The sequence below is a fragment of the Sander vitreus genome, chromosome 15 (assembly GCF_031162955.1).
Source record: "Sander vitreus isolate 19-12246 chromosome 15, sanVit1, whole genome shotgun sequence".
Lineage (NCBI taxonomy): Eukaryota > Metazoa > Chordata > Actinopteri > Perciformes > Percidae > Sander > Sander vitreus.
In genome coordinates, this window is record NC_135869.1 from 16,827,289 (window position 1) to 16,850,979 (window position 23,691).

Below are 23,691 nucleotides of genomic sequence, written 5' to 3' on the forward strand. Positions count from 1 at the left end.
GGACTATAACTGCTGCTGGATTGTCGATACCTAAAATTGTTCTACTTTTACTTCACTCCTCATTACTTTGTTTTAATGTTAATATAAAAGTACAGTGCGCTTATATAATCTTTGAGCTTGAAGTTTCATTACTGACGTTGGGAAATGGTTTAACAAAAAAAAAATCTTAGCTCAAGGTCCATTTACTGGAATTTTTACAGTTTAAACATTGTACAATAGTAATGACATGGAATGACGCCTGAGCAAATGTAATCCACTGATGAAGGCCACGAGATGTACCTGAAAGCTTTGGAAAAAGTCCAATAAGTGGACTGTGTGCTGAATCATCTTTAATTACAGTATAGGCTTCATACTACACAATATATATTTGTCATCTCAATCTTTATTTACTTAAACAATTTTGACATACAATTTGATATTATAATACAATGGCTTTAACCATTCATTATCTGAACATGCCATATAGAATCTGAAATAAATAGGACCTTAATGCCAAATGTAAGCATGTACAAATGTGGTAGGCAAATTTACCATCCTTATATACACGGACTGTAGAACAGGCTTCAGTAACAGGCTCAGAGTGCCCAAAATGACATCTCATATGATCCAAAAAAAAAAAAAAATGCTAAAAGGCTTTTAAATTATGCTTCAAGATGGTGACACAAAGATCTATGGTAGGGAGAAATATGTGGGCAAAATGGATTTAGACAAATTTCTGGCATGTAAAATGAATGCATTGCCAATATCCAAGCTGCTAAAAATCCAAGAATCAAGTCAAATTAACATTAATTTCACACAATAACAGATAATCAGCAAATATGCTGCATGACATAAAGGCCACAATGGACCATTAATTCATACACCAGGAAAAGGTAACAGACAGTCTCAAAAAGGATCCTTGAGTCAGTTTTGTTTTGCTTTGAGTATTCTTTTGTGTGAGTTTTATAAAGCCACATTCATATTGGGTCGAGAGAGAAACGTATTTTCAATTGCTCTGTATGTCTGGCACAAATTGCAGAATTGTCAATAAAGTTGACTTGACTTGGGAAAAGATATTACGAATCCACCGTGGATAATTGCCATCATATCAGAGAAAGGTAAATGAGCCTGTCCCAAGAAAAAAAAAAAAAATCTATACATTAAAAAAAAAAAAAGGCAAAAAACTGTTCCTTCGAAATCTCAATGGATGTTCAGAGAAGAACTAAACCTGTGAGGAGGAGTTTGTTTAAGTGCAGATTTAACCTCAGAGGACAGAGCCAGTTTTAACATGGTGACTACTTCCAAATTACAGCAAGTAGCCAGTAACAAGAGGAACAACTGCACTGAGGCTACATGGCTTTGAACGATCAACATTCACTTCAGTCATGAATATGGGGTCCAACCATACTCTCCAACCCCCACATTACATATGCACACATGCAGGAAAATAGCAAATAGGAAATATTGCATTTTAAAGCATACTGTGAAATAAATTAATTCATATGAACACATCCCTTTTTAAATATAATACATTCTGAATTGAAATAAGTTTAACTGTGCAATTTAAGTGAAAATACAGGAGGAAAAGAAGGTTAAGAGGAAGCAGTGGTCTGTTGAGGACCTTTTGTCGGGGATAGTAGTTTTCAGAATATAATGGTGCCACTTCAAAGTTGACATCTAGAGAGCAACACGTTTGCATGGGCATTCGTACAAGCACAGTACAGTACAGCTTTAGGCACATGCAAGTATGTGGTAGGAACATAATGCACACATGACTGTGCACCTACTCACAGATGCATTTACAGCTGAAAACTGGAGGCAAGTTCATTGTATACTCAAACCTCTCTTCCACACATCACGTTCAAAAATGCACAATCCCAAACAGGCAAACACACATCACTTTTCCTTTCAAACTCTTTCTCACACACACATACACACACACACACACACACACACACACACACTGTAATGGTCTTTCAAGTGTCCTCTCGGTTCCCACATTGTGTTGGGTGGATAGGAGTTTCAGTAGAGGTTTGGCTAGTGTGGGGACGCCTCACACACTCAGAGGCAGCATGCCTGGTGGAGACACGGCTCTGGATGTCGTCAAGGAGCTGGGGTCCAATCCATTTACAGTCCTGCAGTTGCCACAAAGACACGTACAATATTAGCAAACAGGGACACACATACATACTGTACATACATACAGGGCAAAAACAAATGTGCATAAAACCAGGTATAATAGTAGCAAGTAGAATAACAAAACCACTTGCTAAAGGACTCACGTTTTGTCAAAGTAAGTGGTATGTAGAGAGTGAGAGAACTTTGTGGCATTGCTGTTGATGAGTTTGCCATTGTCTGTGGAGTAACTTTTTCTTGCTGCCTGGTCTTTGGCAAACTTCCTACAGGCGGCGATTTTGGACTCCAAAGCCTAGTCACAAAACAAGAGATGCAATCTGTATTTAGCCTCATCATGAACATCTTTCTGTTTCTCCTCTGGCCGAGGACACACTGCTCCTCAATGTTCTGCAACCTATTCAGATAATTCATGCAATTATGTGTTAAATTAAAAGGGATACCTTGCGGCTATCAATCCAGCTTTGTGTTATCTTTGTGCGTTAAGATGAACAGTGCATGGTTTCTCGCTTCAGAGGGAAGCCACACAACATTCTGCAAACACTGCCATGACACAGAGCTGGTTTTAAATCAGCAAAATATTTACTTTAAAAAGGCAATAATACCTACCCCAACTTTCCTCAGGAGATCGCCAACAATATTAAGAGCTGAGATTCTAGCAGAAGGAGTGAGGGATGAGTTGCCACAGCCATTGGTCAATGCTGCACAAGGACACAAGCCCATATTAGAATACATTTCAATACATTACATACATTTCAATTCCCCCATTTCATGTGTGCAATAAAGAGTGAGATTAATGATTCCTGACCTTTTGAGCTGATGAAGGGGTGCTCTATGCTCTTTCCTATGGGTGTGGCTGGGAGGGATAAAGAAGCCTGTACTGCAGAATCCATCTTGTCGATGTCTGAGGTGGGTGAGTTGGGTGCTGACATCCTGTCTGTAGTCCGCTCCCGTACTGCCAGCTCCTGTCTCAGGTCTGCAGAGGACAGAGTCAAACTCGTGAAATACTCCTCCACTAACCCTTACACAGATGACATATTGCCTGGAAAATGGCAGAATGGATTCAGACGTACCTCGTGCTTCATCTTTCAGCCGCTGCACAGATACTAGAAGGGACTCTTTCTCATCCAGCTCACTTTCCAGGAAGGCATTTCTCTCAATGGCCTGGTTTAAACGGCCCTCAAAGTCCTCAAGAGACACTATTGTTGCCCTGCACACACAGAGGTTGAAGGGCACTGTTAAAACCTTTTATGAAAATTATAAGTAGGTCCAATCACTAATCTAAATCTATCATATCTTTGCCAAAACAATTCACATATTGACCAAAATGTACTGTGACAGTCTGACCTTTTGGCTCTCTCCAGGTCATCGTTGGCCTGCTCGAGCTCTCGGACATATTTGTGGAGCTGCTCCTTAATGCTGCGTGTCTGGCCCAGGTCATCCTCTAGCATAGAAACCTGTTTGTAGCTCTGGGCATACTGATGCTCCAGTTTCTCCTGATAGAGATGGATAGAGTAAAGAAGAGAAAAGAGCTTGGGAGTAAGCGTGTGTAGAGAAACAAGGACATTGAACAGACCTATTGTTACAGGAAACAAATCCACTTTAATTTCCTTTTGCTGAGGCATGCAGCATTATTTATAATTTTTTAAATGAATAACAGTAACCCTAATGTTGGTAATAGAACCTGGTGAATCACAAGACAGTTAAAGTAAAGGTGATCTTTCACCCATCATTTCATTTCAAAGAGCCTCTTTGTTCCCTGAGGAGGCCTTGTGGCTCATTTGCCCTGTGGTACCAAGTACAGTTAGCATGTCTGTAGTGTGGTCCCAGAGGCACAAATACAGGAAAGCATGATTCATGGTCTCTCTGGTTCATTCACACGGTTTGTTTTTATCATTAGCTGCTGCAATCATGCTCACGTTTGGCCATGTGAAAAATCACAATACTTTTCTGCTCTGTGTACAGTGATTTCCTGAATGTATACAGTTATTTGTTCGACTATCGACATGATCACCAGACGAGAGCACACTGAATAAATCTGACTACCGTTCATGCCTGCAGTGATTAAGAACCAGACTTATCCTTGCCATTTTCTTCTCCCAATCCAATTAAGGAGTGCTGGAGGATTACCTAAGAGCATGCCTTATTAACACTGAACATAAAAAAAGACATTGGACCTTGTCCTCAGGATCCAACAGAGATCAGATAACCTCTTAAGTAACCACAAATTACTTTATTGGTGTCCTGATCCATGGACCGTAAAACAAAGCCAAATCCCAAAATAAGCTACGAGGCAAGTGACCAGGCCCAGTTACCTTGAGGTTGGCCATCTCATTCTTCAGTCTCTCGTTTTCAATGTGGAGGTCTCGAAGGCGGTGTTCGGCCTGGCCAAGCTGTGCCTCCAACTCAGCTTCCAGTTCCCGGCTCCCTTCCTGGAACTCCTGCAGTTCCTCCTGGGCATCATAGCAACTGGATGGCACACACACAGACACAGTGGGGAAATGCATAAACAATCATTGTACAATTACCAGCTACCCTGTTCACCGTCCACCATTCAATTCTGTACAGCTGACTGTCTGAATGGCCACGGGCATGAGCTCTAGAAAACTGGCTGGCTTTTGTCCTGTGAGAGGACGAGCCAGGCTCAGGCATGTTCTAGTAGCTTTATCTCCAATGGCCAGGAATAAACCTGCATGAAAGGCCCAGTCAGATATTTGTAGATTTTTAACCTTCAATCCTGCCTCTGCCAAACAGGAAACGGTGCACAGCTCACCATTGTCAAGTTAGGCATTCTAAATATGTATACAGCTCTAAAGAGACAGCTGACCTGTGACAGTAGATGGTTTAGATGTAGCTCAGAAAAAGACAGGCCTGCTATCATGAGTCCTCAGCTGTGGGAGAGGTTAAAGTTCAGAGGTAAAGAGAAAATGAGAGGGCACAGAAACAGGATGAGGACATGTGCTAAGAAACAGGATGTGTGTTCACGCTGTTCAGGGCTGACCCCATGTAGAGAATTCTAAAAACACACACATAACTCATAATGTAGTTCTGACGTGTGCAGATTAATTTAAGCACACATTTCGTTGTGGAAGTGGAAGGTAATCTCTGAGTTTAAGTAATCTAAAATGGACCTGTCAAGGGTGTGCACACACATGATGACACCGTGGTCAACACTGTTCTGAGATCAGCTGACTTGTGCTGGGATAATGGCCTCACAGTTGTTGTGCCGGGGTCGTTCCACACATACCAACGCCACAGTGGCTGCTTCATCAGCATGCCAGGCCCTATAACTTCCCCGACAGTGTCTCTCGCTTTAAAACGACCAACAGCACTCTGTATGTGTGACGTAGAACAGCATTAAATAACATTAAATGTGTGAATGCAGAAAATACAAGTGCATTTTACATTACTACATCTTTTCGTGATACCTATAAACTGTATGATGTCCAAGTAGCCTTGTCTCAACAAAGTTTAAAAAATAAATAATAATAATCCCTTCAGAGAGATAACTTTTCAATAGTTAGGCTAACTAATAAACGCTGCATGCTGCCAATGTGAAAAAGTGATCTTGAGAAAATGTATTCACCAAAACATGTGTGAGACAAGCCACTATATATTTGGGAGTTGATTTTTTTTTTTTTTCCCATGGCTTGAAGTTTTTCCCCTATGTACCCACAGCAGGAATTTCTTAGAAAACCACCAGTACTTTAACCCTCTGTGCATGTTTACACTTCCTTTGAGAGTATGATGAGGCCCCCAACTCCACAAATAGAAAAGACAGACAGACTGAGTTCAACAGAGATTTACAAAACACTCACAAGCACCTCTGCTGCCTACCCGAACATAGGCTGTGGTCTCTGTTTAAGTAAAAGATGCAGTCATTTCCTCCTGAGCAAGCCCCAGCTTTTTGTGGGCACTGATTTCAAAAAGCTTGTCTGGTCATTTGCCTTATATGGCTAAACATGGGTTTCTGTGCTGAAACTTTAAACAGGGACATGACTGCAGACAAAACTACATATTCAGCATAACAGCATCTGCCTATTATGTAAGAGTGAGCGACTACAACTTATTAAACAGAGTTTGCCATCTGCTATTTGGTTCAACGTTTTTGAAAGACAGATCACAAAATAAAAAATATATGACACATTTTTTAGAGATGGTCCGATATCATTTTTTGCTTCCCGATACTGATTCTGATACCCTGAACTTGCGTATCAGCCGATACCGAGTACTGATCCGATACCAGTGTGTCATATATTTTATTATGTTTTAACAAGTGTATACTACTATCCCTGTATGGATGTGATATGATTTCTATCTTTGTTGTCGGTCTGGCTCAGGTTAAACTCTTTGTGAAACATGAACAAACACAAATAATGAACGCCACAGAACTTTCTTTTATTATGCAGTTTGACAGTCAGTTATAACGGCAAGAACATAAATAAACTACTTTGAAGTTGATTTTCTTTAGGGCGTTATTACGTGGTATCGGATCGGTGCATAAACTCCAGTACTTCCCGATACCAGCGTTTTCGGCAGTATCGGAGCCGATACCGATATATTACATAACCCAATTTGCAAAAATGAGCTTAGTAGGCAAACAGTAATACTCCCCATGCACCAAAAAGCTGAGAGCACAACACAACATTGATCCAATAATAGTCATATGTATGGTATGACATCAATGATCTAAAAACATGGATGAAGAGATTATGTAGGCTGCATGTATATAGAAACTCCTGGTCATATGAGAAGTAAATCACACTGCCTACCTTTTCTTATATTTGAGGGCTTGGGACTTCCAGTAATCAACTTCCTCATCCTTTGACATGAATTTGGGAATCATCTCTTTGTCCATGTCAGGGCACCCTAAGGATTAAATAGATTATTTATTAGCCTTACAGCAGTTTCCATTATCTTAAAGTGCATATGAAAAAGATGCAAGGCTAGTTCATGAGGTTAAAAGTAGAACAAGCATTGAATAGTGAAAAAAATAAACTAGCACACATGGCTCAAACATGGTACAACACTTTCACTATTTGCATCCTTTGGCGTGTAGAATCATGCACACTGCATTCTTTTCCTGTCCGTGATGAACGACCGGGCAAATCAAAATTAAAAAAATCATTCCTCACTGGGGAAGATAAAGAACAGATCTCTCTTTACTCGAAAGTGACAAACAAAGCCTGATCGGCCTGGCCATGTCACCCTGCCGTTCTCAGGTCATGTCATCCTTAGTTACTCATGAATCACTGACTATAGCTTCTGATGGGAAAATCACCCAATTATTTAGAAGCTGGGTTTTGATAAACTGACTGATCATGGCAGGACTTTCTATGACTGTGAACAGCCTCAATGATGTGTCCAGTGCCTAGTAGAAGTGTGCTTCGTGCTCATTCATTTTCTAACCTTACAGCTCAACTTGTGATGTCAGCATTACTAATTCATTGAAGGCAATCCATGCTGATTAAGTGTGACTAAACAGATAAAAGCTGTGTGTTAGTTCTGAAGTATTGACTAAGTGTTTAACATTTTTCATCTTCCGCCCCGTTTGCAGAAATGACACTTTACTAGACGGTTGTTCCTCTTTTCTGGTAAGCTGATACACTTTGCCTCACTCTGTGATCTATGTGGACCAACAAGGCAGGTTTCAGGAAATTATTAAACACATCTGGAGCTGCTGTGTGCATGTTCTGTTTGGGAGGGGGGGGGGAATACAGCTGCTCCTACCCCCACCCCAACACTCCCACTGCTGTATCTCCAGGAATATTCATAATCCAAACAGAGATTATAAGGATTTCCTGCAGATAGATCAGACAACCAGTGGATGTAACACAGGAATCGCCTCATTTGGACTGAAGGTCAGGCAAACTACACTCCACAGTTTAAGGCAATTGTTATTTTGACCAGACTAGCCTGTTTTGGGTTTAGGCAAGGAGGTGGGTGTGTTATTTTCCTTGCCAAGATGGTCTAGACTCAGAGGAATAGAGACTCAGAGGCAGGACCGCCTGCTCTTCCCTTTGAACATTCTTCTGAGATGGCATCATCAACAATTTACTCGCTACAGGCCCCTCACGTGTCAGTACACTACTTTAGAAAAACTAAGGAAACTGGAGACCAAAATACCCTGAGTTTATTGCCAAGCTGCTACTGACATAACATGTAATTGACCAAAGTAAGCCTTCCAATATCTCCAGGGAACAACACTATTTTTTTGTCTGATACCTTGAAAACGGTAACCGGCCCATGCTTAGGGGCGAGTGCTGAGACGCTGCCAGAATAAATGACAGTTCCTGTTATCTCTCATTTTAGCATCCTTTGGAGTGGTGTCAGCTTGACTCCTTGATCTATTTGTCTGTTGTAACAATACCAGGACAGGCAGTAGGGCTCATAGCCAGCAAAGATGGTGGCACTTCACTTACTGAGGCCATCTGGAAATTGAAGACAGTGGAAGGTAGTGAATAGAGAGAGTTTCCTTTCCCACATGTCTCTACATCCTCTTTTGTTGCAGATGACGAAGTGCTTACTAAGAATTCAAGTGCTGACACTTATGTAGTCACATTTTTATAATCAGGCCTATGAGAGGGGTGAATCAAATACATCTTTGTAGTCATATTGGTATGCTCTAATGCGAATAATAATCAGATCTAGAGCTTTACAGGGTGTTCCCCTGACCTGGGCCCATATTTTGGTCCCTTGTGTTATGTTTTATAGCTGTGGGAGGACATGCCAATGTTGCTAGCCAGGCAAATGCTAGAGGTTAAACAAAAATCATACTAAATACTATCAAATTGATCATCAAAAATCCACAAAAGGAGGCTTTAGTGTAAAAATAACAATTGACATTGTTCACTAATAACTACACACAAATAATGTTCGCATAAAATCAGTCCTTAAAATAAACAGACTGACATTTATCAGGCCAAAGGTACTGAACAGTGGTAGGTTGTCATTTAACGTTAGCTAGTTAGCTAGCTAAGGTATGTTAGCTAATAAACGCTGCCTTCGTCAAGTGGATATGATGCGTGGTTTGACCAGACAGTAACGTTACAAAGCTTAGTGCCAAACAGTAACGTTATGCTTTGCTGTTGAAAGAAAAAAGAATATACCACATACAAGAAGTGAAAATGAATGGCATATAAACCACAAATCAAAACGAAAACCTCTCAACGTTTAAACCGAGCTCGAACTGTCATCTCGGTAACGTTAATCAAACAGAAGCCGCGGCAGAACACGACAGTTCGATACAGGTCAGACATTAAACAAACTAAAACGGAATATTTTTACGGTTAAATTTGTTACCTGTTCATGTCAAATCGGTGTCCAGCTAGCTTCTGTTTCAGGAGGTCGCCTTCCAGCCGGTGTTACATCCAACAAACACGCACACCTCTTCCCTGCCCTGGCCTCGGATGATACTGAAGTGACTGAGCTCAGCTGTGTTTAGGAAATTGCCAACGCGTCTCCCGGAACTAACGTAAATCCTGACATACGTACGTGCTGACATAATCATGTTACGTCAGAACTGGGCAAGCCATGCTATAGAAATAGATGGACTAGAATCAGCCGCACCTTTGTTACTGTAGATTTGTTGCCACATGGTTTTCACAACAGTGACCACAAGGTGGCATATAGTTGCCAGAAACCACCACACAGGGACAGGGAACATCAAGACAACATGATATTATTTTCTCTTTATTGTTTCTCTGGTATCTTTTTGGGGGTCAATATTAGCTGTGAAATGTGCAATTCAATTGTTTTACACTACCTTTGTTGTCACAAGCCTTTTTTATTATTCTCCTCTACAGTGAAATACAGACAAACTTTACACCGTTTAGCGTTAGCTGTCAACATTGTAACCGTGTTTAATCCAGCTCCTAGCTAGCGGTAGGCTAACGTTAGCTGCTGTCGAGTATAGTGTTAACTAGCGTCACGTGCAGCAGCAGGATGTGTTACGAAGAAGTACGGCAAAATAGTAGCCTGTTAGACACGACGCAAAGCCGAGTGAAGTGAAATAAATTAATAAATGGCGGCATGCGATTAATACGATTTAAAAAAAATAACACATTATGCTCGGCCCTTAATTGCATCGCGATTAACGCGTTAATGCTGACAGCCCTAAATATAATATAATATCATTGTGAATTTAGTAATAAATAAAGGCAGATATAGCTCCCATTTAAGATCTTTGTCTCACAGAAAACACTGTTCCAAAACCCACTTAATCATTATTGTGGTAAATGGACTGCATTTATATGGCGCCTTTCGACCTTACTGGCCAGAGTGCTTTACAATTTCCCTCTCATTCACCCATTCACAGACACAATTCACTGATGGTGTGCTGGCCATTGGGAGCAAGTTATGGTTCAGTGTATTGCCCAAGGATTCTTTGACATGCAGGATTAGACAGGGATGAGCCGCCATGTCAAATTATAGTAGGCATACATTATTCATCTGATAAATTTAAAGTTATATTAAAATCTCTTAGGCCTACTCAGGCCTAAAAAAATGGAGGCAATTTTTTGTATGTGTTTGTGTTACATTTTTGTAAGTTTAGTGAACTTCTTCATATTTTGAGTTGAGCAAACTCTGACAATAATAGACTATAGTATATCTGAAACTTTAAATATTGCATACGGCCTGTGTGAAAAAGCAAAGAAATGAGTTCAACCAACTTTTATCAGACTTGATTAAATTGAGTCAACTTTAAGATAATTAGGAGTGACTTAAATAGACACAAATAAAAGAGTCATTAATTTATTTGAGCAAATCTATAAGTAGAACCAATGAATGGCGTTTTGCAGTCCTGTGAAGCTGCGGCTTTGAAGAATATCTCCACAGGTCAGACGTGCTGGTTTATGAATATTTGAGGAATGTCAGGCTAAGCATATAGGCCTAGTGCACCTTGAAACATGAACCAGCTTGGCCACTTGAACTGCCAATAATGCCTTCAGAGGACCCAGTCAGTGAAGTCACTGCAGTCAGTCACAGGTGGCAGGCCCTGTTCTACAAGGCGCAGCTCTCGCCTCCACCCTCAGCCAAAGATAAAGAAGAAAGAAGAAAAGTCATGCGCACTACATTTACAAAGCAATAGACTTTTAGTATTAATTTTCCAACTCTCTTGCTACAGTGGCCGGTTTTCCTTCAATGGCATTTCATAAGGAAGATAGCCAGGAGGACGCGCGAGAGTGTCCAGTGTGCTACGAGTGTCTGTCGGGCACAGAGAGGACTCTGAGCTGCGGACATGTATTCTGCCACGACTGTCTGGTCAAAACGCTGGTCAGCATCAACATCAGCACTCTCAGAGACAATATTGTTTGCCCTATCTGCCGACATATTACATTCATCAAGAAACAAAAGGAAGCGCTCGTGTCCCTCGTGGCGGACAAGGATCCAAATGAAATGCAGACCTTGGAGGTGCCTCTCTCGCCACCGAGACAGCTCCAGAGCGCACGGCGCGACTTCACGGACCGTTTACCGAGGGAAGTTAATTGGATTGTTCGCTGCTTTAGGGGAATGTCTGAAGGAATTCGTCGACATAGGTTGATTAGCCCCAGCCACAATGCATCTCAGATCTTTATCATAAGCACTCAGGGGCGACCCATGGCTGAAGACGATGCGCTCAGTGTTGTGATGACTGTGGTTCAACCCCAGCGCAGGCGAAGGCGCAGGATTTGCACAACTGCACGATGCCTGCTCGTTTTGCTGTCAGCATTTACTATACTGGCACTGGTGGCTGCAACTTTACCCTGGGTTTTATTGGCATAGCCCAGTGATGTGGATGTGGATTATGAAGTGCCAATAGGAAATGATAAACTGACATTTATAGAAAACATCGTCCCATCCATGGAATGAAGTTTATACCAGTTAGCCTATGCAATTTGTGAATTAATTTATTTGTCTCATTGATAAAAAATAATCTAATGCATTTTAGTAAATAATCGATAAACTGAAAATGTACAATTTAGTCAATATGTTAAACAAGGCAGTTTGAAACATGGTTTTAAGATGTGATTAGGTATTGTAATTTCCTTCCTAGGCATGTGCATATCCTTTATGTGTATTACCAAGCAACAGTCTTAAGTAAAGTAAAGGTTAAAGCCTTGGCAGTTTAGTCTTTTGTTTTGCATCCCTGTCTGTGGCATGTTCTACGTGTTTTATGAAAATCAAACGTGACAATTTCAAAGCACACCCAAAAGCTTGTAAATCCAACAAGAGTGGACAATTGAAATTATAATTTTAACAATAAAACAAGAGTTTGGCAGAAAAAAAATGCAATAAAAACCAATTAACCATAGGCCTACTTAATCTCATGGTTGTTAAAGCAGCTCAAGTCCATTGTTGTGTTACTCTGTTGTTGGAAACACTGTTTCCAAACAGTGGGGAAAAAAAGCTACAACATCTATCCCACTTTAAGGATTATTTTCTGTGTCTGCATTATGTGCTCAAAAGAAAAATAAGGGGTTACATTTCAACAGCAAGAGCTTGGCTCATTGAGGAAAGTGTGATAATAAACACCCTGTTAAAACAGTCAGGATATCATGTTGACTGACTTTCTCTCATCCTTACATCACAAGGAAAGATGTCAGACATTTAAAAAAAAAAAACACACAATTTCCATTTTAAACATTCATGCTGATCAAGTAGGAAATGGAGGGAGTTAGTGGTTTTATTGGACCCCTCAGTAACATCCTGTGACTGGCTCCCCTCGTAGTGTGCATAAAGACGGTGTAAACAGAGCTACCTTTAAAACTTTTAGTAAGAAATAATTGATGCACCCATGGCATTCTGAAGGAGAGCAGGTAGAGATGAGCTGTGCTTGGCTGGTTGCTGTAAGGAGATATACTGCTGGACTTTGGCATTAGATTACCACTCTTAAGAATCCAGATTGAAATGGAGCACATAGACACGGGTTCATTTAGGCAAAAATAAGAAAGCAATACAGAAGTTAAGTAAAAACTAAAAACAAGATAATATGGCAACTGATTTCTTAGAAAGAAGATTCTTGTTAATTTCTCTTAAACAAAGAGTTTGCAACAAATGAAAGACGAATGAGCTGTGTCAGTATCGTCCACTCCTAGTTTCCTCAGAACAATCTCTCAAGCATCCTGCTAGGCCAGTCCTACAGGTTACACACCCGAAGAGGCCTCTGTTTTTCAGCTAAGCCCAGTTTCTCAGAGAGTGGGAGGACGATAATAATGATAAGTTTCATTCAATGATTTAGACTTTTTATTCCTGTTGTTGGCTCGCATGTCAGTGGATGGACCCAAATCCACTGATAACCAAAAAGTTGTAAATGCGGAAAGGACACACATTCCAATGCAAAGAGATAATATGCGAAAAATTATAATAAGCAATTTATTCAGGTCTTTATTATGACGGGGAGAAAATTGCTCAAATAACCAACTGCTTTCTCCAGCAGTATGCTCAACACTGTTGAACACATTCCTATGACAGGATTAAAAATCCTAAAAGTACAGAAACAGAAAACAGAATTACTCTTGTAAGCACCTCAGAAATGTACTGTAAGTCTTGAGTAATAGTTCAGTCATCAGAAGTCAAATGGACAACTGTACAATTTAAAACAGATATTTTTTCCAGAAAAAACACTGAAATAAAACCCACATGAACCAGGTGAGATTATTAAAAATGTAGAGTTTAATATATATTTATTTCTGACATTCTGATAAGGATTGCGGGTAGGCTTCACAGTACACACTGTGTTCCACTTGATATGCTAAGCAGAGGAGGAAGGGCTGGGCATGGTGGGCTTGACAAGCGGCAGATTTTATTTGTACACTAGTGAAAGCAGAAGGAGGCAGTACATCCACAGGCAACATCCACTCCTCTAACGTATTGCTCAATACCCAACAAAGGACTATTTATTGTGATCCACATTCTCATTCTGAGTCCACATCTTACCCCTCTTAGAATCCCTAAAAAGACAGTGAATGACACAAAACGTGGATTATCAAAAGACTATCTAAGCGCATGCATCACACTTTTTCAGATTTTCCTTATTTCATTTAAAATCCCCCCCCACAAAATGTAAACAGATTGAGCTTTACTTTAGACCAACATACTTGATGGTGAGGTGAGTTAGGAAATGTAGGTCTACAGTTAAAATGATTGATAAAACTATGTAACAGTGTAACATTTGGTAAATGAATATGCTAATAAAAAATGCTGTAAAGTTAATTTACTGGAATAAATGATATGTGATGAAATTATGATTTGGGGGAGGGTACAGAGTTGTTGTTGTTTTTTTACTTCTTTTAAGCAGCATAATAATCACACCTAGAATGAACATGAATGCATGCTTTTAAGTGGCTGTAAGTTCCAGTTATGATGCACAAAAGCATTACAGTAATACTGCCCTGCAATGATAATAATACATGCTAACAGGCCCTAACTAACCTTCATCCAAATACAAGCTTTCATTTGCCTGTTAGTTATTACAAAATCAGGTAGCCTACCGAAATCTGAGTCACATTCAGTCTGCACACAGAGAGATATACCCCTGCCTCCTCGTATAAATGTATGGATCCAGCACAGAAAATAAAACCTCTATTACACATTAATTATGCCTATAGTTCCAAAATAACAACCAGAGTGAGGGCACTTGCAATTGCTGTCATATAATCACCACAACTATCAATATAATTATCAACATCACCAAAATCTTCATAAACATAGTCAATTGAGAACACACACTGAGGCATACCATAGATCCCTTTTGTAGAAAGGTTGATCCAGAATTAATTTAGTCAAACATAAACTCACACATAAAACAAACTGGAAAAGAAATGAATTGCTTCGCAATAAAATTAATGGCTTTTTTCTGTAGGTTTGCTAAGGGTGACTTTGACCATTTTTTGGACTGAGGTGGATCAGTAAACACTGTAATTGCACTTTTATTGACAAAATTATAGTCCTAAGACATTTTTATATGGAATTAAAAAAGTGACACTGCAGCATCTGTTCTCTGGTGAACTTGAGAAACCTCTGATTAATTGTCTGTGGTGACAATAACAACACAGTACACTCACAGTACTCATTGTTAACTTTGTGCCAAATTTGACATCTGCTTTTCTAACTGAACGAGTACATATATTTGTAGTCAGTCCAACAATATAGGCTTACGACTAAATTTATCCTTATTATGAATTAATTAAATGGTCAGAGTGTGCTAAAAGTAATCTAATTATTTACACAGGAATCTATTAAATAACTGATTAAAAGAAAAAAAGAAGAAAACATAGGGTATTGGTGTGCAACTCATTAGCGCTTGAGCATGTTAGAAGTCAAAGCTCAGGACCCAGAATTAGAAAACCCACAATTGATTTTTAGCAGAAATAACATTCTGCATTTCTGCTGCAGCATCATTGTTATCTGGTGAAACATTATGAATCTATAGTAAACCTGTTCATTGTGTGCAGGGACAAAAATAACAGCAATCTTTTAATCATTACATTTTCTACACATGATAAATATCAGCACATATATTATTATTATTATATATATATATATATATATATATATATATATATATATATATATTCAAGATATGCATTTTACATATACTTTTCCTCTCAGATTTATATACATAGATTTATGTACAGTCTTTGTATTTACACTAGGGGGTCAAAGGTTACTGAACCTGAAGCACTTGAAACAAGATTAAGAGAGAGAATCATACGAACCTAAAGGCAGTGTAGTCATTCATCCATTATCATCAAACTGTAACAGCACGTGGGTGGTCTAAATTTACTCTTCACTGACAACAACAACAACAACAGACACTCACACAAAATAAAACACTGCCTTTCTGAGGCCCTTGATCCAAAGCAGTTTGTTCATATTGGCATGTCATGCAAACACATCGTGGTGTATTTGCAAAAAAAAAAATAAAAAAAAAATGAATTTACAGTAACATTCTTCTCATTCTGTGCTGGTATAAAGTGAGTTAAAGTGAGCTTACCTGTATAAAGGTTAATGTCAGATAAAGAACTACAGTTGTAATATGTGATAGAAGAGAGGAAGTAAAGACTGTGTGTGACAATAAGAAGTAAACTGCATTAAACGTTTCATCCTGCATGCAAAACCTGTCTCTACGGCTCAGCATTTTCCTAATGCACAAAGCTTGAATACCCTGTGAGCAAAATAACAAGACTACTCTCTGTTTCTCTGTTTCACCCTGAGGACGGGCTTTGCTCCTAACCATGTCAGGCTCTGAGTTTCCCCTACCAAAAGTTGTACAACTTGTGAATATCATATTGCAATTTGATTGCATGTCCTAATAAGGCAAACATAAAAATTGAAAAACTCACAGAAATACAGACCACTGCATCAAACAAAGATGAACAAAGCAAAGCATTAAAAAACAAAACTTTGAATGTAATACTCAACTATATTCCAGTCTTTCCTCCTAAAGGCAACTGTCCTCCTATGGCATTTTGGTGTCTTTTTTTGTGTAGTAGTCACATTTATGTACTAGCGAGCAATTGTAAGAGATGAATTTCTTTGCAGCCTTTAGCAGATGTGTTCAAGTTCTGATTTCAGGTGGGCATTGGTGAGGCCAAATGGTTTTTCCATCAGGCCATGGTGGCGACAGTTAAAGAGTATATACGGCCACAGGGGTGCTTGTAAGCTGTGATGCCTTAGGGTCATAGGTCATAGAGTGGTGCTCTGTGGCTCCTCCTCAGGCACAGCGTCCCCCTCTGGATAGTCTGTCAGTGCCACGGACCTCCTGCAAGGGGCACCGCTGAACTCATCGATGAGGCAGTCCAGATTGACATTGATGGAGGGGATTTCATAATTGAAGATATCTAATGGTGAGCATGATGGGAGAGGTGAGTATGATGAGCAGAATGGTGGAAATGGTGATGATGAACAAGAGGAGGAGGAGAAGAGGGCATATGATGATGGTGATGATTATGAGGTGTAAAAAACGGAAGAGAGCAGAAATAATATTAATCTTTTTGAGTCTGAACTCATTGTAAGTGGCATATGATGTCTGTCCTGGCTGAAGTAATCAGTAGATTACATGTGCTTCACATTCTACACAGGGATGTTTTCATTGTGTTGCTAGTCACACTTGAACAAGCGACAAGTGCGGTATGTCACAGCTTTTTGTGTCTTTTGAGACAACAACAGATATTTTGTCAGATAAAATAAAATAACAGGTCAAAATGACTGCACAATGACACATTACTGTACATGTTTACAACAATGGCCAGGTAAACCAACACAGAGGCAACAAGATGTGTGTGGAACTCTGTGGAAAAAAATGGCACCAAGACACCAAGTGGGTTTAAAGTAACGATGGAAATCCCATGAGGACCAGATGCAGTATTTACTCTAAATATATTCTAATGTGCTGCTGCATTTACTAAAAAGCAGCACGTCCAAGCAGAGACTGATAGCTACTCCTGTGTAGGAATGAGATGGAGCGTGGCAGTGTAGTAAGAGAGAGCAGAGGTTATAAAAAGCGGTGAACCTGCCAAAGGAGGAGTGGGGGTTACCTGTGGCCCCCCAATACCGGTGGCAGGCGCGTTAGAGAGGGATGTCTGCTGGCATAGGGCTGGGAATGGGGAACGAAAGGAGGGGGGCTTTAAGATGGACCTTTGTAAGCGACGGCGTCTGCAATATGAGCGCAGTGTGGTGCACTCTGGGAAGTCCTTAAGCCATGCATTATCGGTTGAACTACAGCACCATGCAAAGAGTCAATAATGTCAACCTGCTAAGAGGAAATAGGCAACATTTTCTGATTGATAGCTAACAGGAAGGTATGTTTGATGCAGGCTGCAGGAGACCCCAGAGGCAGCCACAGCACGAGGCCAGGCAGTGAGATGGAGCGCATGGAGCGGGGACGGTCTGGCTTACCCTAAAAGTCCCCCTCACACTTAGCCCCCACTGAATCCCTGGCCTCACACAGCTGCAAGGTACACAATAGTAGCAGGGGGAGAGAGAATGATAAATATAGCAAAGTGACAGAATGATTGGTATATAATGACAGAACACCTCATTATCAGAACATCATACTGTAGATATACTGTGGGGTTTGTCTGGCTAGGTTTCCACACCTGCTACGCAGTAAAAGAGACTGGACTGGTGTGTAAGCCTCTGACCTACCTCTGCCAAGTGAGGGTCTGGGTAACACAGATAAACAGAGAGCACATGATGAATCTAATGGCAACTTCCATACAAGCAGGACGAGCTATGCTTCTCTGATGTTTCCACACATTACCCAGAAACATCATCACATAACACAAGCAATGAATACATAGGTCAAGGAGATTGGCTCACTACAGTAGCACAGAATGTTAATATTTACATCATTCTCAGGCATCTGTGTCTAAAAGGCAACTTTTATTCATTCAGACATTCATTTGGGAACAGTCAATAAAGGGGAAAGGTATCTTTTATAGCTACAGTGACAGGTCCTACAGAGTCCTACACTCGTCCACCGTCTCCATTGGACAGAGCCACAGCAAGTCTGAGAGAGGGCCTCTGTAGCCCCACCTGTGGTGGCGGAGGGGATGTTGCTAAGGGCTGATGTTTACCTGTAGACATGCTCTCCCCGGGAGACAGTCCATCCAGGAGGCCCTGCTCCAGGGGCTGGGGAATTGGGGCCATGGCCATGCCAGTAAACCCCGGAGGGGCTGTGGGCGGCTGAGGAGGGGGCAGACTGGGTCTCTGCCTGGGCTTAGGGGCGGGCCGCAACTTGGTGAGCGTTCCAGTCAGGGAGGGTGGAGACGAAAGAGAGTGAGGTGCTCCCAATGGGGTCTGCCCAGGGGATGATGGGGGCACTTGCCCTGGAGGGCAGGCCAGTCCATAAGGGGATGGGGTGCTAGGAGGTGTGGGGGACAGGCTGACTGGTGACGGCTGACCTGTGGACTGGTCGGACATCCCGCAAGACTGGCTGTAAGGGACCTTGGGAGGCACAGGGGCCAACTTCTTGGAACCTTGAAACACAACACACAGTCACATTAGTCTCCTGTTAAGAATGAAAATACATCCTCTTAAACTGAAGAAAGCCAATGTAAGCTCAGATTGAGAGAGGTGCTGACCTTGGCGGAGGGTGTGTGGACTGTGCTCTGTGGAGTGGGGGGACTGGCTACTGCTCTGTGGACTACAGCTGGGAGGGACTGTTGGACCTGCCACCTGGATGGCTTTGTGTCCGGTTACAGGTGAGAGTTCTTTACTCTTCAATGAACTGAAAAAGACAGGAAGACATTAGTATGTGAATAGTATCAGACACAGTGGCCCTCATTTACGAAACGAATGTACAACAGAAAGCAAGCGCAAAACCGGCGTACGGTCATCTCCACGCAAAGCTCGGCATTTATCAATATGGACGTGAGTGGAGGCTACGATCAAATCTCACGTCAAGTTTAAACTCGTGTACGCAAGTTTTTGAGTCAGTGTGGACTTGCGGTGCAGCATATAGGAGAAGTCATCAGTTGATCACTTATCGGCAATGGCATATCTGGCTCTTTTACAGTAGAAGACCTCTGTGCACAACAGTGCACACGCACGCACATGGGGCACGGTAGAGCGCTCCATCGGATTGATTAAGGGCAGATGGCTCTACTTGCTTTAGCGGGGGGGACCCTACTATACACGCCAGAAAAAGTCTGCAACATTGTTTTAGCCTGTGGGGTTCTGCATAACATTGTGCAGGAAAACAGGGTGCCATAAATGTAGCGATGGAGCCAGATGACCCGATGCCCAGAGAGCAGTGTCCAGCACAGCCCCAACTGGGTGCTATACAAAGGAGACAGGATATTATTCCTCGCTTTTAAAAGGTATAGTGTTATGTTTTGCAATGATATTCAATACACGAAACATGACGATGCTCACGGTTGCCTGGCTCTGACTCATGAAAAAAACATAAGTAAAATAAAAGACACTGCATAAACTCTGCTACTGTGTGTTTGTTTAAATATAGGTACACCTACATATAGGCCAAAGAGATTGCAATATAAACCTGTATATTACTATTAGGACTATAGCATACATATGTCAAAGAGTATAATAAATTAAATAAACTTCAGCTGGAGTCCGATTTACCACGGCAACACTGTTGACTGCATCAGTGATCTCTTTCCATTCCACATTCTTTCTACAGCCTTTAATACCAGTTGTCAGACTGCCAAATAGTACACGTTAGTGTAAGTGAACCTGAGATGTCAGGGTTTCAAGCTCCACCTCTGAAAAGTTCCGCTTCTTAGCCGGATTACGTCTCGCCATGTCGTAAATTGTAGGGGCGAGGCCTCAAAACCGAGAATATATTGGGGCGTGATATTTAAATTACGATTGTTTCCAGCCGCTGCATTTATCAATGTATGGCCATTCTTACACTCTGATTGGTGTGATATGAACGTTTCATGAATCACATGTGAAGCCTGTCGTAAGATGATTTCTGCGCTCATATCTGCGCTGGTTTCTACGTTAGGTTGATAAATGAGGGCCAGTATGTTTGACCTGTCAGTATACCTCATGTACATTACCTCAGTGCCACTACCACTACCACCACCACCATCATCATCATCATCATCATCATCATCATCATCATCATCATCATCATCATCATCATCATCATCATCATCACTTATGAGTGTTTCACTATGTTTACAGTGTTAACAATATTACTAAGCAAGGCAAACTGTGTCACATATTTTTCTAAAACCCCTTATTCAACACACAAATGGTGCACACAAGTCCATAAAACTATAACAAAGATGACGGAGCATCTTGTTTTGCATTTGTGAAGTTGTTGTCTTTTTCGTTGATAATAATTGACCAATCAGGGGTTCTGAATGTAATTTATTTTTACTCAAATAATGAAGTTAGATGGCATTGTGCAAGTCCTGCCCTGACAAACTCAATCAGTATTTCACCACTATCCAGATGGAACACATTTCAGTTTTTAATAGAACAAAAAACAGAGGTAAATAAAGCATCCATGCATGCTTTTCAGAACAGTTAATTGGATCAATTTGTTGTAGTGTTGTATTCTGTATTCTATATATAAAATCTGAAATTTATATTACTTTCCTCTCTATAGATACAGGAGCTTATAATTATATAAAAAAAATTATATTGATATTGATTGACTCTACAGCCCAGCTGGGATCTTAACTGGACTCACAAGATTTCACACAGCCCAAATACCACTGAGCTGAACAAAAGGTGTACATATTTGTATCCAGCGACAAACAAATTAAATGCACAGAAAATAGAGTAAAGATGCAGCATGTAACAAGATGTGAGCAACTAAATCTAAACCTACTGTAAGCCTAGACCAACCAATGCACTTAATCAAGGACCCACCTTTATTATCTTACTAGACTAGTGGAAATTGTTTTAAAAGACATCAGTAGTCTCACATTGCCAGACCTATCTCCACAGCACTGCGGAGTAAGGTCTGGCTACACCACACATACATTCTGGGATAGGAGAAAAAAAATGCCCTGGGTCGTGGGTTCCAATCCCCACCAATCGGTCCAAAAATGCAGTTTGATAGTAAATGCTGTAAACATGTTCTTTGTAAATCTTCACAATCATTCACCGAAAGAGCCAAGCAGGCCTGCCTTTTTTTTTTCCAAATTTACTTCAAAACCTTACATTTCCCGATGTAAAGGGAGTTTGAGAACGACAACACACAGAGAGTGGAAGGTGAGGGACCTCCGGCACGTGAGCCACGTGCTGAATGTCAGGCAATTTTCCTGAAAATGTACTTCTGTTGATCCAGGTTAGACATCAGTAATGGGAATAACATTTGATATACTGTATATGTTTCTCTCACTGCTTTTTAATTAAAAAAAACAATAATCATAGACGTAATGTGTTCTCTTCTTACTGTAAGCATATGTTATTAATGTAAGAAATCCAATTAAACACACACCCACAGAGAGCATCAATACTGCAGTATGGTATGGTCTCATTTTGGATTATATGACATTTTATTAACTGCAATCTCCTGCAATAACTCTGAGCCGTCTTTCCCCAAAAATAATCCATCTCAATGGGAAGTCATGGAGCTACCAAATCACAAGAATGAGAGTTATCCAGCGAGCTTCTTATCGCTGAAAAAGATTTGCTGTAGTGATTCACGCTGTCCTGTGTGGTTGTAACACCACAGACATATGAGTCAGGAAACTGCCACAGTCACTCTATACAAACTCAGGACTTTGGGTCAAGCCGAAAAGATGTTTATACTGTATGAAGATATGCTATACTGTAGCTTAAAAGGACACCTTTACTTACATCTTTACTTTCTTAAAAAAACAGATCTTTCCTTCTGTGCTGGTTAGTAAAGAAAATGCTGCAAACTGTAGAATAAATACATTCATATGCTTTTGAATAGCCATATGCAGCATTGTCCATGTATTTATTGTCTACTCAATACTAGCATGAAACCGAACGCTGTATAAACCAGTAACATCCTTTGTTGCTAGGCAACCCCATTAGAGGCACCCCTGGACAACGTGAATGTTACAAAATCGGAGGTATGTAAAAAAAAGAAAAAAGAAAATATAAGCCAGCAAGCTAGAGGAGAGGAGAGATACATATGCTACTCTGTGATGCATCCATCGTGGCCGTGGGTGTGTTGTATTTACCTAGTCAGTCTGGGGGGTCCTCTCTCTCGGGTACATGGACAGGCAGCCCACGGCGGGGGCGCGGACGAAGGGAGGCTAGGGGGGTTGCCAATGGACTGGTCATGGCGGGTTAGTACCAAGGGGGTTTTGATGTACAGTGGTGAAGCATTAGTGTCTGGTGGGGGAACATTCACCATGTCACCAGGCGGGCTGTGCTTGGGGAAATGCAGACAGCTGGGTTTGGGGTTCGAATTGATGTCAAGTGACGAGGAGGAGGAAGAAGAAGAGGAGGAAGGGGGCGGGGCAGGGGGAGTGAAGCCAGACCAGCGCAGTGGGGGCGGGGGGGAGGCGGGAGGTTGGGACTCTGGACCCGGTGCCACGGGGCGAGCGCAGGGTGGGGGTTTGGGATAGAAGATGTGGGGGGCAGTGTAGCACGAGGAGATGGGGTAAGGGGGGGGTGGCCGGTCCTCCCCTGGGGGTGGATGGGCATGAGAGGTGTCCGGCCGATTGGGCGACACGTTGTCTGAGCTGTAGATATTAAGAGAATAGACAGCACAAAAGAAACAGCTCTAGTGATTGAACAAGGAGACGTATTGGAGCGATAGAGGATAAGCTGTTTTGATGATTACGGTGTTAGTGTGTTAGTTGATCCGTAGCCAAAAACAGAAGAAAAAAATTTAAAAAAGTTGCATTTTAGGGTGGGTGGTGGGCACCAAGCTTAGCACACAGTCAGCTTAGTGCAAATACAAAGACAAGCACAACGAAACAGCAAAGGAAAAGAAAGTTGTATTGCCAAAGGAAAATAATACAGTGTAGGACTCCCTCTGTGATCACCTTGTGTCTGCTCACTGCATGGAGCTGTGAGGATCTGTCTCTGGAGCCAAAGTGCTGGTCTGCAGCTTATAATTTTATCAAGCTGATCTGATGACTGAATATCTCCTCTCTACTGCATATGGAAACCCTATCTGCCCTTATC

At 41.2% G+C, this 23,691-nt stretch overlaps 3 protein-coding genes across 9 annotated transcripts in view; 1 reads left to right on the plus strand and 2 right to left on the minus strand.

The window, feature by feature from the left end:
• Positions 1 to 362: 362 nt before the first annotated feature.
• Positions 363 to 9,553, minus strand: ndel1b (nudE neurodevelopment protein 1-like 1b). 2 transcript variants are annotated; one of them, XM_078269736.1, is made up of 9 exons: positions 9,415 to 9,552; positions 6,885 to 6,981; positions 4,428 to 4,581; positions 3,460 to 3,608; positions 3,186 to 3,322; positions 2,921 to 3,088; positions 2,722 to 2,813; positions 2,262 to 2,407; positions 363 to 2,114 (listed from the first exon to the last, which is right to left on the minus strand). In XM_078269736.1, the coding sequence occupies exons 2-9, from the start codon at positions 6,968 to 6,970 to the stop codon at positions 2,033 to 2,035; spliced, it is 1,014 nt and encodes a 337-aa protein (XP_078125862.1). In that variant the 5' UTR covers positions 6,971 to 6,981; positions 9,415 to 9,552; the 3' UTR covers positions 363 to 2,032. The 2 variants fall into 2 exon arrangements, with proteins under 2 accessions (XP_078125862.1, XP_078125863.1); XM_078269737.1 differs by lacking the exon at positions 6,885 to 6,981 and having other exon boundaries at positions 9,415 to 9,553.
• A 1,497-nt stretch (positions 9,554 to 11,050) lies between these two features.
• LOC144530518 (RING finger protein 222) lies at positions 11,051 to 14,149 on the plus strand. Its single transcript, XM_078270117.1, has one exon. It carries the CDS (start codon positions 11,257 to 11,259, stop codon positions 11,875 to 11,877), a length of 621 nt encoding a protein of 206 aa, XP_078126243.1. The 5' UTR covers positions 11,051 to 11,256; the 3' UTR covers positions 11,878 to 14,149.
• A 1,537-nt stretch (positions 14,150 to 15,686) lies between these two features.
• The window catches only part of arhgap44a (Rho GTPase activating protein 44a), a 29,642-nt gene continuing 21,637 nt past the window's right edge, over positions 15,687 to 23,691 (minus strand). The window contains exons 18-22 of one of the 6 annotated variants that reach the window (XM_078270077.1): positions 22,737 to 23,243; positions 19,182 to 19,327; positions 18,675 to 19,076; positions 17,995 to 18,046; positions 16,848 to 16,937 (exon numbers count right to left, since the gene is read on the minus strand). In XM_078270077.1, coding sequence (XP_078126203.1) covers positions 18,039 to 18,046; positions 18,675 to 19,076; positions 19,182 to 19,327; positions 22,737 to 23,243 — 1,063 coding nt within the window. In that variant the 3' untranslated portion in view covers positions 16,848 to 16,937; positions 17,995 to 18,038. Of the gene's footprint in view, positions 19,077 to 19,181; positions 19,328 to 22,736; positions 23,244 to 23,691 lie in introns of all 6 variants that reach the window. The other 5 variants (XM_078270075.1, XM_078270076.1, XR_013503115.1 and 2 more) reach the window with 5 other exon arrangements.